This window comes from Stigmatopora nigra, chromosome 10, assembly GCF_051989575.1.
Source record: "Stigmatopora nigra isolate UIUO_SnigA chromosome 10, RoL_Snig_1.1, whole genome shotgun sequence".
Lineage (NCBI taxonomy): Eukaryota > Metazoa > Chordata > Actinopteri > Syngnathiformes > Syngnathidae > Stigmatopora > Stigmatopora nigra.
This window is the reverse complement of record NC_135517.1, coordinates 6,518,575-6,542,480: the sequence shown is the minus strand read 5'-3', so window position 1 is coordinate 6,542,480 and position 23,906 is coordinate 6,518,575. Positions and strand designations below refer to the sequence as shown.

The 23,906-nt window shown below is 39.1% G+C and overlaps 2 protein-coding genes and 1 long non-coding RNA gene across 5 annotated transcripts; 2 read left to right on the top strand and 1 right to left on the bottom strand.

The window, feature by feature from the left end:
* The first annotated feature begins 247 nt into the window (after window positions 1–247).
* Window positions 248–12,353, top strand: spryd3 (SPRY domain containing 3). The gene is made up of 11 exons (XM_077726033.1): window positions 248–391; window positions 1,383–1,529; window positions 1,660–1,735; window positions 6,142–6,266; window positions 6,781–6,913; window positions 6,982–7,167; window positions 8,781–8,930; window positions 10,062–10,119; window positions 10,273–10,392; window positions 10,459–10,583; window positions 10,910–12,353. Exons 2-11 carry the CDS (start codon window positions 1,402–1,404, stop codon window positions 11,042–11,044), a joined length of 1,236 nt encoding a protein of 411 aa, XP_077582159.1. The 5' UTR covers window positions 248–391; window positions 1,383–1,401; the 3' UTR covers window positions 11,045–12,353.
* Window positions 12,354–12,613: 260 nt separating this feature from the next.
* On the bottom strand, window positions 12,614–23,172 carry LOC144202909 (LIM domain and actin-binding protein 1-like). 3 transcript variants are annotated; one of them, XM_077726030.1, is made up of 10 exons: window positions 22,871–23,172; window positions 20,785–20,926; window positions 20,529–20,574; window positions 17,156–17,581; window positions 16,057–16,111; window positions 15,886–15,974; window positions 15,270–15,348; window positions 14,747–14,781; window positions 14,539–14,672; window positions 12,614–14,272 (listed from the first exon to the last, which is right to left on the bottom strand). In XM_077726030.1, exons 2-10 carry the CDS (start codon window positions 20,904–20,906, stop codon window positions 13,213–13,215), a joined length of 2,046 nt encoding a protein of 681 aa, XP_077582156.1. In that variant the 5' UTR covers window positions 20,907–20,926; window positions 22,871–23,172; the 3' UTR covers window positions 12,614–13,212. The 3 variants fall into 3 exon arrangements, with proteins under 3 accessions (XP_077582156.1, XP_077582157.1, XP_077582158.1); XM_077726031.1 differs by lacking the exon at window positions 22,871–23,172 and adding an exon at window positions 22,268–22,333; XM_077726032.1 differs by lacking the exons at window positions 20,529–20,574; window positions 20,785–20,926; window positions 22,871–23,172 and adding an exon at window positions 18,332–18,488.
* Window positions 19,930–23,454, top strand: LOC144202911 (uncharacterized). Its single transcript, XR_013327579.1, has 3 exons — window positions 19,930–20,126; window positions 20,564–20,654; window positions 20,744–23,454. It is a non-coding gene; the product is annotated as an uncharacterized LOC144202911 (long non-coding RNA).
* The last annotated feature ends 452 nt before the right edge of the window (window positions 23,455–23,906 follow it).

Sequence of the window (23,906 nt, the reverse complement as noted above, 5' to 3'; positions counted from 1 at the left end):
TATATATATATATATATATATATATATATATATATATATATATATATATATATATATATATATATATATATATATATATATATATATATATATATATATATCATATGATATAATGAGATACTTCATCTACGTTTTCTGTATCTCATGATCTACTACCATAAAATATGACTAATTTACAAGGTAACTAAATAATAACACATTATTTCAGTAAACAATTTGAGACGCAGTCAAATGTACGTCAACGTGCGATCACGTTTGTTAATCCCTTGCTCTGATTGGCTCCAGAGGCGGAACTTCCTGCATCACCGGTTGAAGAGTGGACAAGGAGTAACTTCAGCTGACTAAAATTGGGAGAAAGTCCGAAGAACGTCGAGTAACGACTTGTCAAAGAGTAAGGTGATAGTTTACTGAAGACGGATTATCATTAGTTTGATCTATAAAAAAATAATGCAATCGGAATGTATTGTCACCGCTTTTAATGGCTTAGCGTGAAAGTGTTGCAACTATACGACGGCAAACCTCGTCTTGTGCAGTTTGGGAAATTTTGGGGGCGTTTCATTACCTAATATGTATACATACATACGTGGGTACATTTTTAATTATACTGTACCGTATTGGATAATCACTGTTCTACAGATATTATAGAATGTCATTTACCGGGTTCCACGTGACAATTGTTTTGTCTCTAGTATTTACAGTTACTTTCAATCAGGATCATAAATATTAAGTTTGAATACCCTTCCGTGTTCTTGTGTGTAAAATCAAACAGCAATGGGATAATTGAATCCAATCACTCTTTAGTTTTCTCTTTACATAAGTGGAATAGAGCACCGGCAAGTCGTTATATGTACAGGCATGTCTCTAGTACTGTATTTTGGTTTTGATGTGCTTGTCTCCTCTATGAGTTGTTAGGATTACTATTGACAATCACATCCATTCGAATGACTTGACCACAAATGTCTTTTTTTCACAATTGTATTGGTCTCAGACAGTGAACTGGATGTCTTTTAATTTTTTTCAGATGTGTTGATCCACAAAGAGAGTGTGAATGATTGTCTGTGTCTATATGTACTGGGTAGCAATATATGGCTTAGTCTGACTTTGGGAGTGTAGTTTTCTAGTAAAACGCTTAACAAGACTAGATGAGAACTCTGTTAGCAGATTGTCCTCACTGTTTTTATATCTCAGCATAGCCCTAATTCTTGAAATGCAAAGGAAATGGGATATTCTGTGGTGTAATCATGATATTGTACTGAACGTGTTGACCTTTGACCTCTTCCCCTCATACTTTCAATGAATTTATAGTACGAACATGTCCTGCAAGTTTGTTAACAATCTATTCATTTGTGTTTGAATGATCCACTTCATTTCTTTGGCCTTAGATTGGGATGATTTCCACAAATGGAAGATATCAACCTCCATTATCGCTTTTTGAACTTGAGAAGGCGAATACGAGAAATTCGTGATGTACGACCACAACGCTACCGAGACCGCATGAAAAGAATGCTAAGGGATGGTGATGTGCTCAGGTGATGAAGGAAAAGTGCACCAATTCACTAATTGCTTTTTACTATTCACCAAGAGCAACTTCGGTTTGTTTCATTTCACTCTTTAAATTATTTAAAAGGCTGTGATTGTTTTTTCCTATTCTCTTTGAAGGTACCACGGTAACTCGGATGAAGTTGGCTGTTTTGTGGCTGCTAGGCCATTGACAAAGAGAAGTCGCTATTTTGAGGTAAGACTCAGAGAAAAAAAACAAGGAAATAAGCTTATTGTAATGTAAATTGCAAATCAGAATTTGTAATATATACACAGAATGTAGTACATGGTGAAGAAAAGTCCTATCCTTTTTTTAATCAAATTAAGCGCCTATAATTAATTAAAATAAAATATTTGGTTGCATACATTTTGACCGGGAGGTCTGGCAGCGATCATTCCCTGTCAGTCCTCCCAGCCAAAATGGATTTGACGTCTTGCACCACCCTCGGCACTGAAACATGTGCATTCACCGCTAGTCCACCATGTTTAAGTCAATTGGACATCTGTCGTTAAATCAAACTCAAATTTCTGTATTGTCTCAACCTTTATAACAGCCTTGCCTTTTGATACAATAAGAACACCAATCTCTTGGTTGCAGGAACAGTACTATTCAATAAAATGAAGTCATAATTGTGTGATCGTGACAACACTCCCCACTCTAGTTATGTAATGGGGTGTGTTTATCATGCTCTTCTGACAAAAGACAAAAAAATTGGCTGCAATTGCGGTGGGGCGTTTGGTCCATAATTAGTGTCTCGGGGTGTGTTCGGCAAAAAGAGCTTACTGTTTGTGTCACAGAGGGCCCCCCAGGCTCATCCATTTATGCTGGAAGTCGGCAAAAACGCCTTCATTTTATGTCTGGGTCAAGGAAGTGCTGTCAGTGAATCAGTCAGGCGAGTTGCGCATCAAAGCCTTCACATTTTCCTCTCTTAATGTACACATGAAATAGCTCATCAAGTTAATGCACTTTTGTTTAACAATGATCTGGCCCAAATTGTCTTTTTACATTTTCCCTGAATGGGTGCGGGTCCCATACCGTCAGTTTTTTTCCCCTCCCCAGGCTGCAAATCTCCCTTTTAATGAATGAATTATTTCATGGAAATCAGCTGTGAATTGTATACATTCAAGACATTGTATTATGTCAAGAGACCTTGACTTTTGTTTTTGCGTCTCCACCAACATGAGTCATATTAATTAAGAAATCAATACACTTTACTAGCTTCACAAGGATATGTTAGATTACGGTACATCATCCAAGGTTACACATGGTCCCTTCTGAGATGTGGTTTTATTAATATTTGCTAAATATTTTTTCCTCACTGGGAAATATTGTTTATATAAAGTGTTTTAATCATTAATTGATTTAAAATTTCTTTCACCTTAAAACAATTTCTCACAAAAGTTTGGGGAGATTCATCAGGAGTATTTTAAGATTAAATGCAATATTAAAAACCCCTTGACCTACACTGAAGCCAGGCATTTGACAGCATTTTGCTCATTAGTATTGGAAGAACATTTTGGCAGTACATTGATATGATGTTATTGAATTTACTGTGTAGTATATTTTTATTATTTGTTCCCTCTGAATATTCTGAGCAACAGTTTTTGATATCAGTGTTCTATAGTATAAAATTATGCACCTAGTTATCATGAAGTGGCTTTTGCTCAAATTCCCAAATTAAGTTTAAATGTTATTTCCCCCTTAATATATTAAAAAACACGACTTACACACAAGCAGTACTGCAGTATTGGAATTTCCCCAAAATAAATCGATTATTGTTTCCGTGTTTAGTTGCGTCATTTGTGGTCTTCCAGGGTTAGGGTTGTCTCATTTTTTTGCAAGAAGAAAGGCCCTTCCAACCAGGAAAATGACGTCTAAGAACTGGAATAATATATTGTTTGATTCCAAGTTGTAATTGTTCTAGAATGAGAACGTCTCCTTCTGACATGGCTGTTTATCAAGTGGGAAGCTCCTCTTTGTGTCACTTTGGCTTTAATCATTTGAATCCTAAAAACTGGATCCAGATGGTAGATTTTGGATATGTAGCCACTGACAAATTCAGCTCAAGAAGAAGTACATACTTCTGCCTACACGGAGGATGGCAGCTGACTGCTGGCCAGTTTGCTACTGTGCAAACAATTGTAACTTATTTTTGAGTTGTTTTGGTGTGATTCTATTTGGTGTGTTCTTGTTAATGAGTCAACAAAAGCAGACAATGTTGGGCTATTGTATTTTCTACACGAAACATTGGCCTACAATTTAAGATATTGAGAGAGGCACACTGTAAATCAACTTTCAACGTAAACAGCTACATTTCCTCCTATTTATTAGCTACTCATCCTGAAAACAATTTCCTGGCTTTGTGTGTAGCAACTGTTACAACAGAGAGGGATTTTGTCTCATACTTTTATTGCAGATAAAGTAAGCTGTGATGTTCATCATTTAGAAAAATAATTTGCAATTTTTATTTGTGTGATAGCAGCCAAAATATATCATTCATTATAAGAAAGTATTTCAAATGCTCTACAATGAAAAAAAGGATACAAATGGGATTAATATAGTGTGACTCCAAAAAAAATTGCCAGTCTTCACAGTGTAGATCAACTATTTAAGATTACAAAAATAGTTGGCAAATGTGTTGAATATAACTTCCAAGTTTTCTTTCATGATTTACAAGTGCTAAATGTGGCCACTAACGACAAGGACAACATTACGCTGAAATGAGAATTTCTCCCATGGTTCACTGTGTTGATTGTAGCTGTTGTTCCATTTTCCATGTCACCAATATCTGCTGGAAGCCGTGCCATGTTAAAACCAACGTTTAAGTTTGAAAAACATATGTGAATATTAGATGGCTTGGGTCTTAGCCCCTCACCTATTTTTCCAAGCATATTTGTTCACATGACTTGAGGAGTCGATTGTAGAGGTTACATCCTCTATGATTCATTAGGCTAGCCTGCAGTGGCATCCGGAATTGTGTTTAAACTTGCCGAATAAACCCACGCGGCCCGTTCTGGCATTACGGTTACAGTTACCACACCTTTTAACCTTTCCCTTTTGCATGAGCTTTTTTCTTATGACTCACCAAGTGGGAGGAACAGCAAAGAAGGGAGGCAAGAGGCCATATGCGTCAGTGGGTTTGGGGGCCTAATCAGCGACGTGGCCTCTTCGTAGATCTGATGTCAGTATTTATGGGCCATTTGACACTTTTAAAGAAGAAAAAAGAAAGATTTATTCCTTCTCAATCACGAGGGATTTTTGAGAGATCGGTTGAGGTCATGGGAAAGAACTTGAAGTTTCCTTTTCTGCTTTCCCTTTGTGTGCCAGCAGTACGCTTCCTTGTAGGGCTTCCCAGGAATCACGTCACGTGTTCAGAATTCAGGTGTGATATCAACAGCACAGACCGGTTCCTAGATTCATTCTGACTCAGTAGTTTCGATATGACTTGGACATCCCACTGGCTGCTATGGTTTATCACTTCTAGTGAAAGCGCCCACACTAAAAAATTAACTACAAGTTTACGATTTCCACTCCTTGAAAAATAAATCAGGTTGCTGACAGGTTGGAATTACTAATTACATGTTCAACTTTAGCTTAGAACTTTATTCACTTAGCAACCTCACTGTTACCACTTTAACAATTGTCTTTCATATTTCCATAAGTCCTTTTGATGCTTAGCAGTAACCCTGGATAATTTAAGCTTAATATAGCCAAACCCAAACACACGCATGATGAAAATGGTTAAATGCGCTAACAGGCATAATTACTTTGAAAAATAAAAAAATAAATCTTAGTTTGTCCTATAACCTATACTCATGCCATATAAATATACATATATATATATATATATATATATATATATATATATATATATATATATATATATATATATATATATATATATATATATATATATATATATATATATATATATATATATATATATATATATATATACATATATACACATATACACATATACACATATACATATATACACATATACACATATACACATATACACATATACACATATACACATATACACATATACATATACACATATACACATATACACATATACATATACATAAATATACATGTACATATACACATATACACATATACACACATTATATAGTTATATTAAAATTAAATATCCGGGGAATAATTGCTCAACTCATTCGGAAGTTTACAACTTTTCCACGCAGCCTCAACACACAAACAAAACAGACGAGCTATTTCTAGCATCGATTCAAAGCTGATTACAGACTTGAATGAGAATGACATGAGCCCACTATCTCTCAAAAGTCCAAATACTTTGGACTTTACTGCCTCATCGATGCAATGCTCACACAAGTCTCAACACTACTGGTTTTCACATTGTAGCTGGCAAAATAAAAGCATGGAAAACTGTATGTAGTGTTTGAATGAATGAAAACATGCCAAACAGAATCACGAGCCTCTATGGCCAAAACAAGTCCATCCTGCTGTAAATGAAACTATGTTTTCTGCAAGGCACTGTATAGCAAGAATGAATTAAGATGTCATATTTAGAAGTATATTAAATGACTGACCTGTTTTTATGGTTTGTCCTATAGGTCACAATTGTAGATACAGGCGTGAGGGGGATGATAGCTGTCGGTTTAGTACCTCAACTCTACAAGCTGGACCATCAACCGGGTTGGCTCCCAAATTCAGTGGCTTTTCATGCAGATGATGGCAAGTATGTGTGACCATTTTTTTTTCAAGGTATGAACAGCATGACTTGTGGTGTTTGAATAACATCACAAAAAAATGACAAATAGTATTAAAACATGAATCCTTATCTCACCTGAAGTGGGAGAACCTTGACCAATAATTTCCCTAGACTTGTACACCATTCTTATATGGTGTGAATTATTATGAATGTAGTACTTCACTGTCACACTTGCCCTTAAAAAGTCTCACAATGGTGGCAACAGAGCAGAATCAACGACACAATCCTCGTTGGTTCCATCCCAACAATAAACATTTTATCTGCATACCCTCCAGCAATATAAAGCCTCTAAAAAAATCATTATCGTCAACACAAAAGGATTTTAACCTGCACCCCAGTTGGTATAATTAACTATGATATTAATCTCCTGTTAAAATTTTATTATCTGTAGTTGTTCTTCTCCCAGCTGTGTTTGTATATATGATGATTAAATTAATGTTATTCTGATCTCGGAGAGATTTGATATTTTATATTTCTGCAGGCTCTACTATGGCAACACTGTAGGACTACAATTTGGGCCAAAATGCTGTAGAGGGGACCATATAGGCTGTGGAATATCCCGGGACTCGGATGATGGACAGTTGATTGTGTTTTTCACCAAGAATGGAAAAGAAGTAAGTCCTCTCTGAAGTGCAGTTGTTGCGACTTCTTGATGTTGAAGAACATGTGAATATGTGTCCAGGTTGGCAGCTTGGAAATACCTGCAGATGAAGCTCTCTACCCTGCTGTAGGAATGCATTCGCTGGGAGAGGAAGTACTGCTGGACTTAAATGCTGAATGGAGAATGGAGGAGGATGAGGGACTGATGATAGTCGATAGCCATGAAGATGACTGGGGCCGCCTTCATGATGTCCGTGTGTCTGGCACTGTAAGTAATTCACACCTATAGGAAGTTTTGTAAAACGTTCTACAGAGTGCAGATTCCCGGATTTTTGGAAAAAAAATACAAATATTACATTGAAACAACATATTTTACAGTTTTTTGTTATAACATGAATTTCACTCTCTATACCCGTATTCTATATGGTGTACTGTATACAGGGGGGTAAAAAATATATAAAAAACAACAAAATAAATAAATTAAAAAATACAAAAAAAATGTAATTAAATTCAAATTAGGCATTTTTTGAAGGGGAATCCCTACTTTGCGGAAATTCACTTATCGCGGGTGGTCCCGGTCCCCATTAACCGCGATAACCGAGGGAACACTGTACTAGGTTCGGTAGGCGCCCTGAAACTGCACGAAAATCCAGTAATGACAACCAAGATTTAAGTGGCGTTAAGGAATCTAACTGCTTAATTTCTATGTATATATTACATTGGGTCTCTTTTGAGGATTTGGAATTAAAATTCCCACCTTTTTAGATGACAATATGAATCATGACTGAGTCAGTAAAGTAGAAAATGCCAAATACAAATGTATTCACAAATTGTTAATGATAGAATCGAATTAGTATTTTGACAAGGTCATTGACCTCCCTCCCATTTTACGATCCCCACCCATCATGGAGACTTCCAGACTGCAGTGTTGGTGTCTGACTCAGACGCTGATGTGCAAATCTGAGCTCAATTATAGGAGGCAGGAGGGAATCGCGGCTGAATAGGCCTCAGGCACCAGCAAATAACACGCGTCTGGAACACCTTTTCGTCATGCGTGATTCCTTCAAATTAGTCCCCTATCATTTTATCAACGTCCATTCTGTAGTACATCAGTACACAGCATGCAAGCTGTATTGTTTTGTCCTCTGGAGGCTTGTTAGAGGACAAAACACGAAAAATATGGCCTTGCATTCAGATAAGCCCAATTTATGCAGGGCCTGAACTTGAATGCTAATTAACAGTATATATATTAGCTTGTTGGATATTTAGAGTACATCTCCATGCTTTTCTAAGGCAACTGTAATCAAATCTGTTCCCGTCGTTGGTACATTTTGTGAATATAAGTATGATCGACTTGCTTCAGTATTTATTTGTACAAAAAAACCCAATAAATCCTTGTTTTTATTTACAAATAAGGTTTCCGCCCCTAAAATTGACACTAGGCCCTTAACGTTTAAATGCTAAATCTGCACAATTTAAGATGAAAATATAATTTGTAATTCTAATATCATTTAGAACCCAGTGCCCCCAAGACTGCAGCATGCCTGCAATATAAAATTTTACATCCAATCTTTTTTTTTTTAATCCAATAGGGGTGATAGAGTTTAGGTTCTCAGTTCTTCAGAAAGCAAATGTCAAATCTTGGTTTTGAACAGAAAATGTTATGTATTTTAATTAGGAAGTCACATAGTTCACATTTTTTTCTCTCTCTGTCCATGCATGGTGGAAGTTCATATTTAAAAGTCTAGTCTGTAATTTATACTGTCAGCATTTGAGCATCAAGAGACATCTTTTTCATTCTAAACGGCCTTCTTAGCTGTTTCGGGCTATTCGATCAAGAGGATATATTAAAGTTCTGATGTGAACATGTTCTTTCCTTAGCTCTTGGAATACGTGGGCAAAGGAAAGAGCATCGTTGACGTGGGCTTGGCTCAGGCCCTTCGGCCACTAAACACCCGCTTCCACTACTATGAGCTAGAGATCACCGACGCTGGGGAGAAGTGTTACATCGCCCTGGGCTTGGCGCGCAAGGTACGTGATGAGGCGCCTGGTGCTATTCACCATCCCAGTGTTTGACAGTCCACGTTGGGTCACTTCTCTGGAGGCTCTCCCTTCGACATGGAGCGTTGCGCTCACACTTTCCAGTGCGCGTGATGATGGATGAGGGAGGAAAAGCTAACAACAGAATATAAATATTGTCTCATTGTGCCCTCTCACATCTGCGTTTCTGTCCAAAGCAGGTTGTTCCACTTAGATGCTAATCTGCCTCATTAAGGAGGAAAGTGCGGTCACTTTGGGGGAAACTTAGTTAGGTGTTGTTTGATTGCAAATGATTCACATTCTGGAAACGGGCTGCGGCTGACAGAAGACCTGTTGAATGTTTACACGTTATCGAACCATTGTGTCATTGAAATAACACTAGAGAAGGGGGGCCTGGTCGGATTATTGGTTTTACTTTGCTTTACCAGCAGCAATTTGCTTTTTGCTCGTAGATTTGTCGCAGCAACTGAGAATACAGCTGTCATTTACCTGTGGATTTTGCCCCATGGATTTCTCCATGTGCAGCTGTGGTTTTTGTACTCTTTAACCCAACAGTCGTCGTTGTGTTTTGCTCCAATAACCAAAACACAAGTGACGTTTTTCTGTCAGAGTAACAGTTTGTTCTTCCACAAGTGTTTGGGTTCAATGTACTCTTTGGGGGAAAAGTCATCAATCTCACTACGGATGCGATTTTGGCTTGGCTTTCACAACACTCATATGTATGTTCACATCTTTTCACCCGGACTTTCTGAGACTAAAACAAAGTTTGTGTATCCCATCGTGTGCCAGTCCAATGGTTTAAACATGACATTTCTCAATGCATGTCAGCCATGTTCTTCCATGATGAGGGAAAGTCAAGGCTGATGGTGTCAAGAGCATTTGGAACAAAAACATTCAAAGACTTAAAACAACCTCACACAAGTTGAAGGATAAAGTTACAAGGGTGCAAGGGTGGTAGCTACAAACTAGAAGCTTCTGCTGTCCTTCACCAAGGTCAAAGTTGTCAAAAGGGAACATTTTGGAATCTGATTGACTGGAACTCACACCTACTATGGTTTTTGGGGCTTAGAAAATCAATTTACTAGTTGTTACTCAATTAAATTTGTACTTTTGATCACACAGGATTACCCAAAGAACAGACATCCAGGTTGGAGTAGAGGATCCATCGCTTATCATGCGGGTTAGTGTTGATGAATTGTCACTGTTCAGACTAATTGTGAGATGGAATAACCCTGTTGCAATTTGTCTCTTTGCATATGGACAACAAGGGCTTAGAAAAACAATGCTTGGGTAAATTTGAAAGAAAAGTCACGAGGTTACTCTCTTGTTGTAGATGACGGCAAGTTGTTCCAGGGTAGCGGTGTCGGCGACGCCTTCGGGCCGCGTTGCTTGGAAGGCGACCTGATGGGCTGCGGCATCATGTTTCCACGCGACTTCAGCCACGAGGGCGGAGGCGAGTGGCTTCACGCTCCTGTCCTTCGTCTCACTTGTTTGTCTTAGTCTCCATCGCTTTGTTTAGATGCGTCGGACGAGTGGGACCCGGAAGCTTTGTCGCAGCCCGCAGAGGTTCAGAACGACTTATACGAGGATTTATACAACAACGAGGACGAGGATGACGAAGACTTGGAAGGAGCCAAGGTCACGGTGAGGTCATGAAATGCAGTGCCCAAATTACAGCCTGCTTGGTTGCAGGAATTTTGAAATTATCATTGAATATGACCCATAGGAAGGAGAAGCTTGAATTCAGCCTACATTTGGTTGTACAGTGTTGACAATGGATTGAAATTAATGTAGGAAAGATGTCACATTTCTGTATTTTGTTTTACATGACTAAAACATTTCAGATTTTTCTGCTCCGCAAAATGTGTTTAATTGGTGGAATTTCAATTTGAGGGATAGAAGTTTGCACAGCCCTATCATGAAAGTACGAGGGCCCCCTAGTGAAACGACATCCGTTGTCCTCATGGCAGGTGTTCTTCACCCGCAACAGAAAGGTGGTGGGCCGCAGAGAAGTGGCCTTACCGACAGGCGGCTTCTACCCCACGATCGGCATGATGAGTGCCGGGGAGAAGGTCAAAGTGGACTTGCGCCCTCTCAGTGGCTGAACCTCGTTATGGTAATTCCGCAAGCTCGTCGTCAATGAGCCGCTATGCAAATATAGCCTTCTTGTGCATGCTGTTGGAGTCAAAGAATTTGAATTCCTAATCATTATTTTGGGTAAGTTCTAATTGGATGGCACAATGTGGTGTTGATGTCTTTTACGTAAAAAAAATAAAATATGATTTTAACAAAAGAGAAACGATAAAAGAGAGCAAGCAGAGCAGGGTCAATGTTGACAGCAATCAAATATTTTCCCTTTTAATTTAAGTGGTGGCTGCCAAACTGCAATACTCACAAATTAGACTTTAGTGAAACCCTGTGGTCAGAGTCCTGTAATGCAGTCATGAATCCAAGTGTTCACAAGACGCATCTTTTGACATGAAACAATACCTTGAACTGTAATTTAATGGGAATATATATGTCTTTAATTAGGTTGATTAAATATTTTTTTCTATTTTCCTGTTAATTTAATGCCATTGAGTACGTTTAAAATCTGGTCTTGTTCACAAATCACAAAACATTTTTAACCTGTTGATCAACTAAACACGTTTTGATACATAAAGGGAAAATGTGATTTTTGATAGGGTATAACTGACCAAAAACAGAAGTTTAAAATGCAATCTTGACAAAGAAGCCATAAGTTTATGTTGCTCTCAGGTCTATTTAAATATAGATTTTTTTTTGTTTGTTTTAAAGTTACAAATGTCCTTTTCTTATGGCACATTTTTTTTATTTGAATTTTTTTTTGTTGCTTATTGGGATTATTGGTTGCAACACTAAAATGTATTAATTTCCGTTATTTCATCTTTCTGGTATTTATTCTCATCTTCAGATGAACTCTTAAAGATTGTGTCCAAGCTCCTTCTACATTCCAGAAACATGAATTTCATTTTGCTGAACAGTCATGTGAGCTTGATGTGAATTTTCCATCGCAGACATGCATAGCAATAGCCAATTGATGGGGTGATAGCAAGCTTTTCTTTTTTCATTTTGAATTACAATCTGCTTTGTGGCAGCCAATCACATTATTCTCACCAAAGTGCCTGTGTTTACAAATCATCATGTATATTTTTGTCAGGGCTGGCAAACCACCTCCCCTGAATTATCTATAAATGAAAATGTCATAATGGTACCTGTTATGATTACCTAAACCTAGCCCAGACATACAAATATGTATTGTCTTAATTAGTAATCCCATGCGAGCCAAAAATGTATACTATATATATTTTATTTCATCAAAACTTTTGATTAACTCCTGCATTTTTGTCACCTTTTAGATACAGGGATAAATTAAATGCAGTATTCCTAAAACGTGTGAGTATTCTCCATTTTAAAGTTTGCATTCCAATGTGCAAATCTTTCTTCCAGCGTAATGTCAACTGTTGATATTGAATAAGTAATGCATATTTTGAAAATATGGTGAAAATTGTCTCATCCAGTTTGATTATGGTGGGAACATATTCACATTCTATTGGCAATATTACCAAGTGCCATGAATGTTAGTGCTTTTATTCCATTTGACAATTGTTATGGAGTTGATTCATAATCCATAGTGTAGATAGAAAAAAAATGTGTTGCCTTTAATGTTACATTTTATTATACTTGAACACAAAAACAGTGCCACTGAAATGGAATTTATGGTAAAAGTTATTTAACAATCATAGAGAAAATCCATTAGTGCACTTTTACATACAAAAACATGGTTTTTGTGCTAGTGTACAAGAACAGGTATGGAAAAACAAAATCAGACAAATATATTAATCGGAAACAGTTTGTCGATTGGACTTTTTTTTTATGGCAGTTTGAACATATAAAGAGCATCTTGACTCCCAAAGGCTAAAAAATAAAGTGACACCAAAGTGACATTTCAACTCCCTTTGGAAAACAGTTAAGGCAACCTATGGCAACGTGGCCTTCCCTATTAAGGTGTTCGGCGACAAAAGTAAAGGCTCTTTAGCGCAGAGCTCTCTCATTTGTTGACCTGAGACGTTTGGTTTGCAGTCAATCTAATTGTCTTTAGCACGGTAGCAAAATAATATCCGACTCCTTCCAGTATAATCACAACGTAATTGAACAATTAGCCATCTAGCTTCAATCATAAAGAAAACTGACTTGAGCATTAATTTCATCCTATCCAAAATCTCTTTTGCACATTAATTATGAGACGGTGGTCTCACTCGTCGTAGTCGTCGTAGCAACGGTTTCGCTTGATGATGGCCTCGGGCGACAGCTCCCCTGTTTCGCTTTGGTCTTTGTCATTCTCCCAGAAAGCCACATCCTGCGGTGCGTGCTTCTCTTTAGGGTTGGAGGAGGACGCCGACAAGTCGGAAGAGATGCTCGGTGAGACCTCCTCTGCTTCCGTCTCCGCCACTGCCACCACGCTTCCTCCCTGTGCGGGCTGATCTCGTTGGTCCTGGCTTTCCACTCCCCCCACCGCTGTGCTTTTGTTTGCTTCTTCGCTCGCAATCTGTTGCTTCTTCAACTCAATTTTCCTGGCCTGCGTTCTCTCTTTGGTTTCGCTCTTTTTCTCCAGGGACGCCCTCCACTCCTGGAGGGCCTTAAGCGGCCGGCGTGGCTGCCGTACATCCCCGGGACCGACTTCGATATCGGATACGGAGCTCACGGTGAAAGGCCGACTGCGCTCCCGAAGCGAGGAGCTCCTCCTGAGGCTCTTCAGTTCGGCGTTGTGGGTCGACGCCGTCGAGAGCGAGGACTCGTCCTCGGGGGGCCACTTGGTTCTCCAGGCTCGTCCCGAGCCGGGCCCCTCCGTGCCCCCTTCCGCGGTCGGGCTGCGTTGTGGCTCATCGGCGGGGGGCGGCCAGGCGATCCTCAGCCTGCGCGACTCGGCCGGCTTTTCCCCACTGCCGACGGGGATCTTCATCCGCGTTTCCAGGTTGGCGGCCAGGTCGGTAACTTTGACTTGCGCCGCCTCTACCGCCGCTGCCGCCGCCGCCTCTACCGCCGCTGCCTCTACCGCCGCTGCCTCTACCGCCTCCTCCTCGCCGGTGGATGTGACACTCTCCCCTGACTCGCTCCTGCTCCTGGCCATCGCGGCCGGTTCTTTCGACTTGATGTTCATTTCTTCGCCTTCCTCTCCGTCCTTGCGGGGTATCCACAACTCCTTGTGAGGCCGATGGCCGAAGCCTTCGTCGTAGTTGCCCTTGGCTTTAAAAAGCTGGCTGAAGTGGGGCTTGCAGTAGACGTTGCCATGCAGGGAGGCAAAATTACCCAAGCTGAAAACAGGTGAGATAAGTGTTGAAAATGAAGTAAAGAAAAAGTTGCAATTTACTCATTCCACAAATTCACTAAGACCTTGACTCCTGTAGGGCACAATATTCACATTTGTTATACTACTAATACATTACATGCAGATGTTGACCAATTCCTATCCAATTTTTTTTTTAAATTTAAGGAAAAAGCTTTCAAGCTGGACTTATCCAACCTTTCAAGTACAAGTTTGAACATTCCTACTGTAAAGTAAACTTTTAAGTAGAGTAACCTGAGCTTTGTGCTGCAGTGGCAGCAACGGAAGCAACTCTTGTGGTAGACGTGCTGAAGAGCCGATAGTCGCTCCAGGGGGTACACGGTCTTGTCGCAGACGACACACGTCTCCTTAGCGGCGGGAAAGAACTTCTATGTGCACAAAACAAACGCGCTTAGCATGAACCTTGTCTATTGACTTTAAAGCTGTTGGCTGTTGGACTCACCTTGGACGCTTTGGGGAGTTCACTGTTGGTATCCCCTGAAAAAGCCAAAATACACGCAAAATTTTAGTGTCATGACTAACCTAAAAAAAAGTGGAACAGTATCAGTATAGTATAATAGTGCTGCAATTTATATTATTTTAAAATTCCATTAGCGTGGATTTTTTAAATAAACGCTTCGAAAGTGTTTTATATTGGGAATGAATGGTTTGGGATGATACACTGCCCCCTAGTGGCAACAGCAACGTTGACATAACTCATCTAGCATGTGAGGCCTTTGTTGTATTTGGCACCGATAAGGGGACATAAATATGTCATACATACAGGGGGGTATTATTTTTAAATAAAAAAAATTTGAATTAAATTCAAATTAAGCATTTTTGAAGGGGAATCCCTACTTGGCGGAAATTCACTTATCGCGGGTGATCCCGGTCCCCATTAACCGCGATGACCGGGGGAACACTGTATACTTAATTCAATACTTCAATACTTTAATTCAATTAAAACTCCCATCGAGTTGACTTACCATTGCAATCGGATCCAGGTGTGACTTTCTGAATTACGGCTATTGATATTTTGGAGGGCAGCACCTCTGGGGTCACAGGCTGGAAGGAACCAGTCGAGGATGACAACAAAAATGTAGATAGTTATTAAAAAATACACAATGCACTTTTTAAAAGATGACTTTCAATTTAAATCTGCTTCTGTGCACGACATGAAAGATTTTGTTAGGGACTCATCTAATTCTAATTCTGTAAAAACACACTTTTCTTGAAATACATTCATTTTGTGGTATTCTTTATAACATTGCATTATATTTTAGCTTTTGAAAGTGACTTGACTGACATTTTTCACGCTACTTTAATTTGTTATTTTATAACTTTTCTGCAGATATTGAGTATGCAGCTGACTGGATCAAATTTGAATGTTCTTTGCGCTGATTGGCCGTCGACAGCGTGGCTATGGTTCTTAAATGACACCATGCTCTGCTATTTCATAATTCTACCAAAATTTCAATGCTATTTACTTAACCCTTCAACCGCCAGACAATTCACAACATAGAATAAATCGGCTGCATTTGCATATTAATAACAATGATTCCGAGAAGTTCAAACAGAAGCAGCGACCATTCCTTTACTTACCGATTTTGAGTTGCTTAGTTTGGTGACAGCGGCAGAGTATTTGGCCAGCTTCTCCCTCAGCGATGTCTTTTCCAACACACGGTCACTAACTAATGGAGCACAACACACCAAGTCCATTGTTTCCCTTGTCATTTTGTTGTTGTTGAAGTTGAAATTCATGCAAAATCTCACCATAGGTTTGTATCATTTCATCAGATGAGGTACTTAGAAGGGAGGACCTGGGACCCTGGATGAAAAGAATAGGAATGCTAGTTAAACATTGGCATTGACACACCTCCCTGAACTTTAACATTTATAATTCAATCAGTACATTCATTCATCAGCTTATCATTGCTCCCATGCCTTTTCCCTTTTACTCGGCCGCCTTCCTGTCGTTCGCCAATACACCCAAATGTAAAGGTTACTATACTCCCATGCAGTCTAGACCAAGTGACAAAGCTGAAGCATTGTCATATTAAAAAAAAAAAAAAACTGAAACACGAGTGATGGTCCGAACAAGCCGATGAGAGCACGTTGAGAAAATGTGATGAGTGAGATAATAACAGCAGTTTGAATGAGCCAACAGCCCCAAGTCAGGAATGTTCCTACATTCCTCTCTTGGACAAGGTGAGCTTTTAGGGGATTGTTTTAGTAAGAGCGTGTCAGAAAGGAAAGCAAGACACATGCTGAAAACTTGAATAAACTTGTGAAGTGACTTGCTAGAGCGCACTTTAATGCTTAGTTTAGAACAGTGGTGTCAAACATACGGCCCGCGGGCCGGATCCGGCCCGTCTGGTGGTTTGGTACGGCCCGGGGAAGAAAGCTGCATTGTATAAAAAAAATATGAATTTTCTTTAAAATTCGTAGTTCTTGTATTATCCGGTAGGGGCGCAGTGTTTTAGTTCGTGCAGACAACATAATTGCTGTGAAAGTTATTCATTTGTTCAAACTGGTTTCCAGATGTTGAAAAACAGTGTTTTTAAGTTCCACAATGCTGGTACTAAACGTTTTTGGAACATTGTTGCTATTTCTGTGATGAAAGGAAAAAAAGTGGGCTTATTGTTAGTTCTATGTCATTTTGCAATGAGTTTACTGGTCCGGCCAGCCCGCTTGATGTCAAATTAAGCTGTATTCGGCCCGCAGACCAAAGGGAGTTTGACACCCCTGGTTTAGAACATTTGCCAATAACGTCGATTATAGTGGAGGTGAGGCCACAAAATACCTTGTTCAAGTCAAACTAAATGTCATTTGTCAATCATTCCCAATGTAGATAAGTAAAACAGGTGATCACCTTTGTTAGGGTGTCGTCCGCCTTCTCAAAGCGCTTCTTTAGATTGTTTAGTGGCACTCTGGGCTTTTCACTGGAGGCACAAGGACTAGTCGGAACTTGCTCTTCAAGTTGTTCGCCACGTGTCGGCACATCTTTGTCCATCCCTTTTTGTTTGTCGGCTTGGTGGAGGAGTGGTTCGGTGGAGGGTGCACTCAGCGTATCTTCCTGAAGATGCTGCCGGGCCACCGAGCTCTTGGTTGCGGGGGCCTGCTCGCTGACAGAAGACGATCTGGTCAGGGCAGCGGTTGTGCTCTGAGTGTTTATGGGCCCCGAGATGAACGGCGTCTTGTCCTGATGACTGCCGTTCCCTGCTTGCTCCCAACGCTTCTTCAGAGCGCTGAGATTACTGGAACGTTGGGAGGAGGAGGAGGATGCTCCGTCAAAGCCCTGCAACGTAGAAAAATGTTCATGAAAGCCTTTGTCGCAACAGTATATAAAAAGTGCACATTTTCCTTAAGGAGACTGCACACTTGCAGGGAAAAATATCCTTGCCTGCCTTTATTTTCACATTTACGGAACAACTTAGGAAAGTGATTCCCGGAAATATTGAGGTTTGCCGAGTCTGCTTGAGGCAAAATGAATGGCTCAAGACGTATCGAACAGGGCTGAGCATGCATGCCGCATTCCATTGAGAACAACTTCACCTTTTGCTAAAAACCAAAACACACTGAGCTTGTCTTTTTTTTGCCATCCATGCAAATAAGAAAACAGGTCGAACAGAGAGCAGAAAAACGGGTAGGAGACCGGCAACTATTGCGTGACCTTCAAAAACTTCCTGAATTGCAAAAGCGGAATGACACGTTGAAGAAAAAGAGGATCTCTACATGACCGTTAACCACACACATAAATCTCAGTCTACTTTTGTAGGCATGCTTTGAAGACCTAGACACTATAATGATGTCAAATAACCCCCCAAAAAAGAAAGAAAACCAATCTCAAACACTATAACAATTAAATTTACTTGTTCTCACCATCTATCCATAGAAAACTAAAATGAGCCATGGAAAATCATCAACCAGTTTTACAGTTAGCTAATACGCATATAGATGCAAAAAAAAAAAGACAAGTCTTTACCATTGTGTATCATACAAACAAAACCTAAAGAAAATCTAAATAGAGCAAAAAAAGAAAGTCCACCTTTGGTTAAAAACAGGCAGCGTGGTGTGATCGCCTTCTCTTCTCCAGATGAGAGTGAGGTGGAAGTGTGCCAAATGTTAACCACCAGACTAAATATGCTCCCACAACTTAGTCCAACCCCTCTGACATAGGGAAAAAGTCAGAAAGCCTAGCCAACTCAAGCAGGAAATGATACATAATGAGAAGTCTTAACTCTTTGTATACTGTGTGGATACAAAGCTCTTCTAGCTCTGTGTGCACACACACACACCACTGAACCCTGCTCTATCAAAGGTCTTTTCAAATATCCACATCTGACGTGGCTTGTTGTTTTCTATCTTAATGGGCACTAGCACTTTAAGGGTAGATGTGCACAACTTCACATGAGTATTTCTCCAGAGGGTGCTCAACAAGAAACTTGTGATTATTTGCGTCGTGAATGAGTATATCTTAATTTGAGTGTTTCTCAAGAGTATGTTTACACAACGCCCAATCGTGTTCCGTCTTGTTTTCTGTTTTTTTTTTTTTAATAGAACACTCCCATTACAAGAAAAGCACTGTCCACACAAAAAAATGCTCCATGATACTTTAACTGCCTTTACTTAACGTTATGTCTAAATTTAAATGTGATTGTTTGAATGAGTTCGGTTCAATTTCAAGTACCGTATTTTCACGACTATAAGGCGCACTTAAAAGTCTAAAATTTTCTCCAAAATAGACGCCTTATAATCCAGTGCGCCTTATATATGGAAAAAACTGAAAACGCCTTATAATGCGGTGCGCCTTATAGTCGTGAAAATACAGTACGAGGGCGATATTGAAAACCTTACTTACCACGGACCACTGTAAGAAGGTAATCAGATGATGTCATAAAAGCTATTTGTTTTGTCACATTTTCTTGCATGTCTAGGGAGCACATGGTTTTTGTTTACGTTGGATCTTTTTTCTCTTTGTAACAATGTATTTTTTATATAGGGACAACAAGAATTGTAATACTTGCCAACATTCCTCGCAGCTCTTTTAATGTTGATGCAGGCTTTTTGCCAGAGTCCCTGATCACACTTCTTCTCGATTTAATACTGATTTTAAAGGGGGTACCGGGTGTTGATAATGTCCCGGATGTGCTACTTTTTCTCCATCTGTTAAAGGTCTTCATTGTGAACTCTTATGTTCTAACATGCGCTATATACACCTTCGCAACTACCTCTACCCTCTACATAGTCATAGATTTTTTTACCCTTTGTGACTACAGTCTTAGCTTTATGATGCTCCCCAATACATGTGTGTTATTCATTCTGATGACATCCTACTCACTAAATGTAAAAGAGAATAAAAACACGAGACAAAATAGAGCTATTTCTATCTATTCTAGCGTTATATCTCAAATGATCAATGCACCAACATCTAAGACCCATCAAACCAACATTCACCTTTTAAGTTTTCTAAATGTCTCAACAGCCAATCAAAACTGTCGGTTGCCCAATGCTCCGTAGCATTAATGGACTTAAAACACAAATAGGTGTTCTTTTAATTCTTCATGGCTTAATCATTTCCGTTCAGCTCTTATTTTGACATTTGTCCCCGTAGCACATCATATTGTGTAAGCCTTGCAATTTAAATAGCTTAAAAGTTCTTGGATATTATTACTTTGCATTTTATTCATAATGGTGGCTGTTCTGTTATCCATGCAATATGAATCAGCATTATTATTACGTGCTTGTTTATGTTGCCTTTTAGCCAGACAAAGCTGCGATCATACAGTTGCAACATTTGAGACCCTTGCATGGGGATTACAATGACTGAGGAGGGATTACAGGTTTGATATTCTGCCCATTGCTACTTGTAGCCAATGAGAAGCGAAACAAGACAAAACAACTAATGTTTATGGGTGAAATCGAATCAAAATAGTTATAAACCTGTTGAACTGTCAGCTCATCATGCAACCTTTAAAACTGTGGCAGACTGTGGCAAATGTGTACCTTGGCTTTTTTATCTGAAGCCAGTAGGAGCAAAGTCTGACTATAACCCTACAGCTAAGCATCACTTATCCATTAATTGGTTTAATCTATGCGTCTGAATAAAATAATTTGAAGACATATCATGTGATTGAGTTATCACAATTATCAATTAATAACAGCATGGAACATTGGTTAAAAATACTTGAAATTGGATTCAAATAGTGGTGTGTATTTGAATTAAGAAATCATGCACTACTTACTCCTTTTGTCTTATTTTCACTTAACTCCTCTGCAGCTTTTTGGTATCTAAAAAGATGAGAGAAACAACATAAAAATGAATCACGTCTAAATGATTATACAACCACAGTTAGGATTATTGTATTGAGGTAAGAAAGCAATTGATTCTTCATAATGGATGCAAGAGTCCCTTTGTTATCTTTCATTATTTTGTAAGTGCTGTTTTTTTTTTTTGCAGGATAAGATAAATGCACTTCTGAAGTCCTGGAGTAAACTCACTTGGAGAAGCGCTCAGCAATGGCATTGCCTCGTCCTCGCCCCCCGACAAGGGACATCTCCTTTGCCGTGACACGCAAAGACTGCGTCACCCATACGTTTCGACTGAACGGAGCGCTTTCCATCTTTCCAGCCGCCTAAATTCCTGGAAGACAAATACATCATAAAGGTTGGAAAAAAAAAAAACAGTGCAACAAGTTATGCTTAGCAGAAGTTTGTTCTGAAAGTCAAAATAAACATACAAAATGTTGTTATTCACAAGTTGAAACTTGCACTCCTTGTGCCGGTTTGACTTTAAAATGGAAAGTACAAACATCTATGCTGTTATTTTCAGAAGGCCAGTGGACATAACTCACTGGTGGCTCATAACCGCATGGCTCAAAACACATGGTCGCTATTTAACTTTATTCTGCAATATCGTAACAGTGGCAGACATATGATAACCCTCCATTACCTTTTGTGTGTTCAGTAGAGTGGAACTTCCAAAAGTCTGGGAATGTCTCCCACTCTTACTGTTCACAAAGTTCTCGATGAATATGATTTAGCAGCACTGGGGGAAACTCAGAAGAGCCATGCTGGGATAATAATGCTCTAAAAAAGGGGAAATTTTAAATGATTGAGTCTTTTTTTTTAATTCTGTCCAATTGGTTGACTGTGACTCATCCATTTAATGATCACAGATTGGAAACCTATCATAATGTGTTAAAGCCATTTTATAAGTCAAAATTGCTTTGCCACAAATAGCGGCCAATGATCAGAGTGAACCCATAACATTGCTTGCACTAAATATGCTATAGGCTCCACTGATGAGATTATTTTCACTTCTTTTTCTGTTACTTTTTCTCATTTGGGAGGTGCTAGAGCTACAATGATGAGATAAAACCAACTGGAATTAGTGGTCAGACTAGACCGACTGTGTTTGACCCCTGAGGTTCCGCTGTAATTAGAATTGCACAAGGGAGTGGCATTTTACCGCAAGTGATAAATTCAAAGTAAACACTGCAAAGTGTTTGAACGCTATTACGAGTGGCGTGCCTAAATCCACCACAATGCACTGATCTTCTCAATGGCTGGGCCTTCTTACATAACGATGTAAACTATGAACAAATTCTTTTTAATACATGCATTTACTATTTTGTTTGCAGTGACGACATATAACACTCTTTAATTGTAGAATGTAGAGAGTGATTTGCAAACACCACACTAGTTAATTTGTTTCTATGAGAATTTGCTGTGTGATTACAGTGGAGTTGTAGGACAATATTATGCAGTCATCTCGTTGTCACACGGTTCAAAGCCAGAGTTGTTGAAGGAACAATGACATCAGAAAATGGATCTAAACTCATTCATTTCTTTGACCCTGCTCAAATAATTGAAATAACTTCCTAAAGAGTGTGATTTTGTTCTGCAGGTGATTCATTATCTTTACTTTCAGCCTTGTGTGGTTATGGCCTCACATTATGACGAACGGAAAGGGAGTGCTAACCTTGGTGACGCCTCAGATCTTTTTACTGGATCATATAACAAAAGTGGTGTTCAGCTCTGAGGGTTTTACATGAAGGAAGAAAAAGAAAGTAACAGTCCATCATTTTTGGGGTTAAGTGCAAGGTGAATACTGAACATATAGCCCTATTTACAAAAAAAAAAATACTGATGGGCTAGACTGTTTTTAATATACATATAAATCAGAACTGACCATAAAAGTTTTTTTGTTAATTACTGATTTTCTGCATAGTGGAATATACAACATTTGAGTAGGACTGGAGAATCCTGCTCCCATTGGCCACAATACAGTAGGCATATAGTGAATGATTTATCTAATTACAGATGTATGACAAAGTAGCTGATTTAAGAGGTAAAAACAGTTGAAAGGGGGAGAACGCCATGTGCGCTGTTTTTAACAGATCGTTAAGCAGTATGTGGGTAAGATGATCGATCGGTTTAATAGGGTATCCCCAAGGAAATATTGAAAGCTCATTATGGCCAAAACAAATCTATGAACATAGCGTGTGACTATTTTAAGACAAATCATAACAAAACGACGAATCAATTCATATGATTTACGGGATCGGATTGTAAGCAGTCTTACCTGTACAAACTTCCGTGGACTTTGACGAAACCTCAAGACACCTGACACTTGCTAGTGTATTGCATGGTTGCCAGATCCACCTTTTCTTGCCCGAGTCGGGGGGTCGTGTCCACTGCTCTTTACCAAATATTTCATTATATCAGGAAAATATCATTTCTACAGTCTGTCCTCAAAGATTTCACACCTTGAAAATACACTTCATTCATTTACACCACTTTCCATAAAGGTTAATTTTATTGTTAAATAAATGCAATCTTTAAAGTAAACGGCTGCCTTCAAACTTTCTAACCTGGCAACGTTTTCCGGCGAGAACAAATTGGAGGTGGAGTAAAATGAAAGGTGTCATAAGAATGGAGGAAGTGAGTCATGTGACTTTATGCTCCAATGACCTTTGGTGTTATGTTACGTCTACCTGGCTCGCTTATGCTTGTTGTTACCGCTGTAACGCCACGTATTGGGATAAACTACATGTGCACAAAAGAACGCGATTCTTTGCGGGATTGTCGTTACAAAGCAAGAAATAGAAGGAACGTAAATTCGTTTGGTGGAGGACGTTTCAATTAAGTATTATACATCTTGTGCAGTCAGCCATTTTGCACGGTTTTAGTGGTGTTGCCAAAATGACGCACCATAAATGCATACTAAAAATCTGGCAATTTAATTAAATAATAAAACAATTGAAAATGTTATATTTTTATGTATTATACTGTTTTTATTAAGTGCATCTCATTTTTTGTCATCTAATGTCGTCTTTTTTCCCCACCACTTGTTGCAATATTTCACCACATGCTAATATATGCTCAATACACATTTTTGTTATTTTGGCACTCTTGTTATTCAGAATCATGCTTCTACCATGTTTTATGGGTGTCTCCAAGGTGGGACGGTGAAGGGAGGATTAGCACTTCAGAGATCAGATTTTTGGATGGGGACAGGTGTGGCTCTCGAGCTGCATGTGGCTCCTAGCCAAAATGAAGGTGGCTCTTTGCCACAGCAAAACTGTGTGTAACTTGTTTTGCACTACTGGACTAGAATG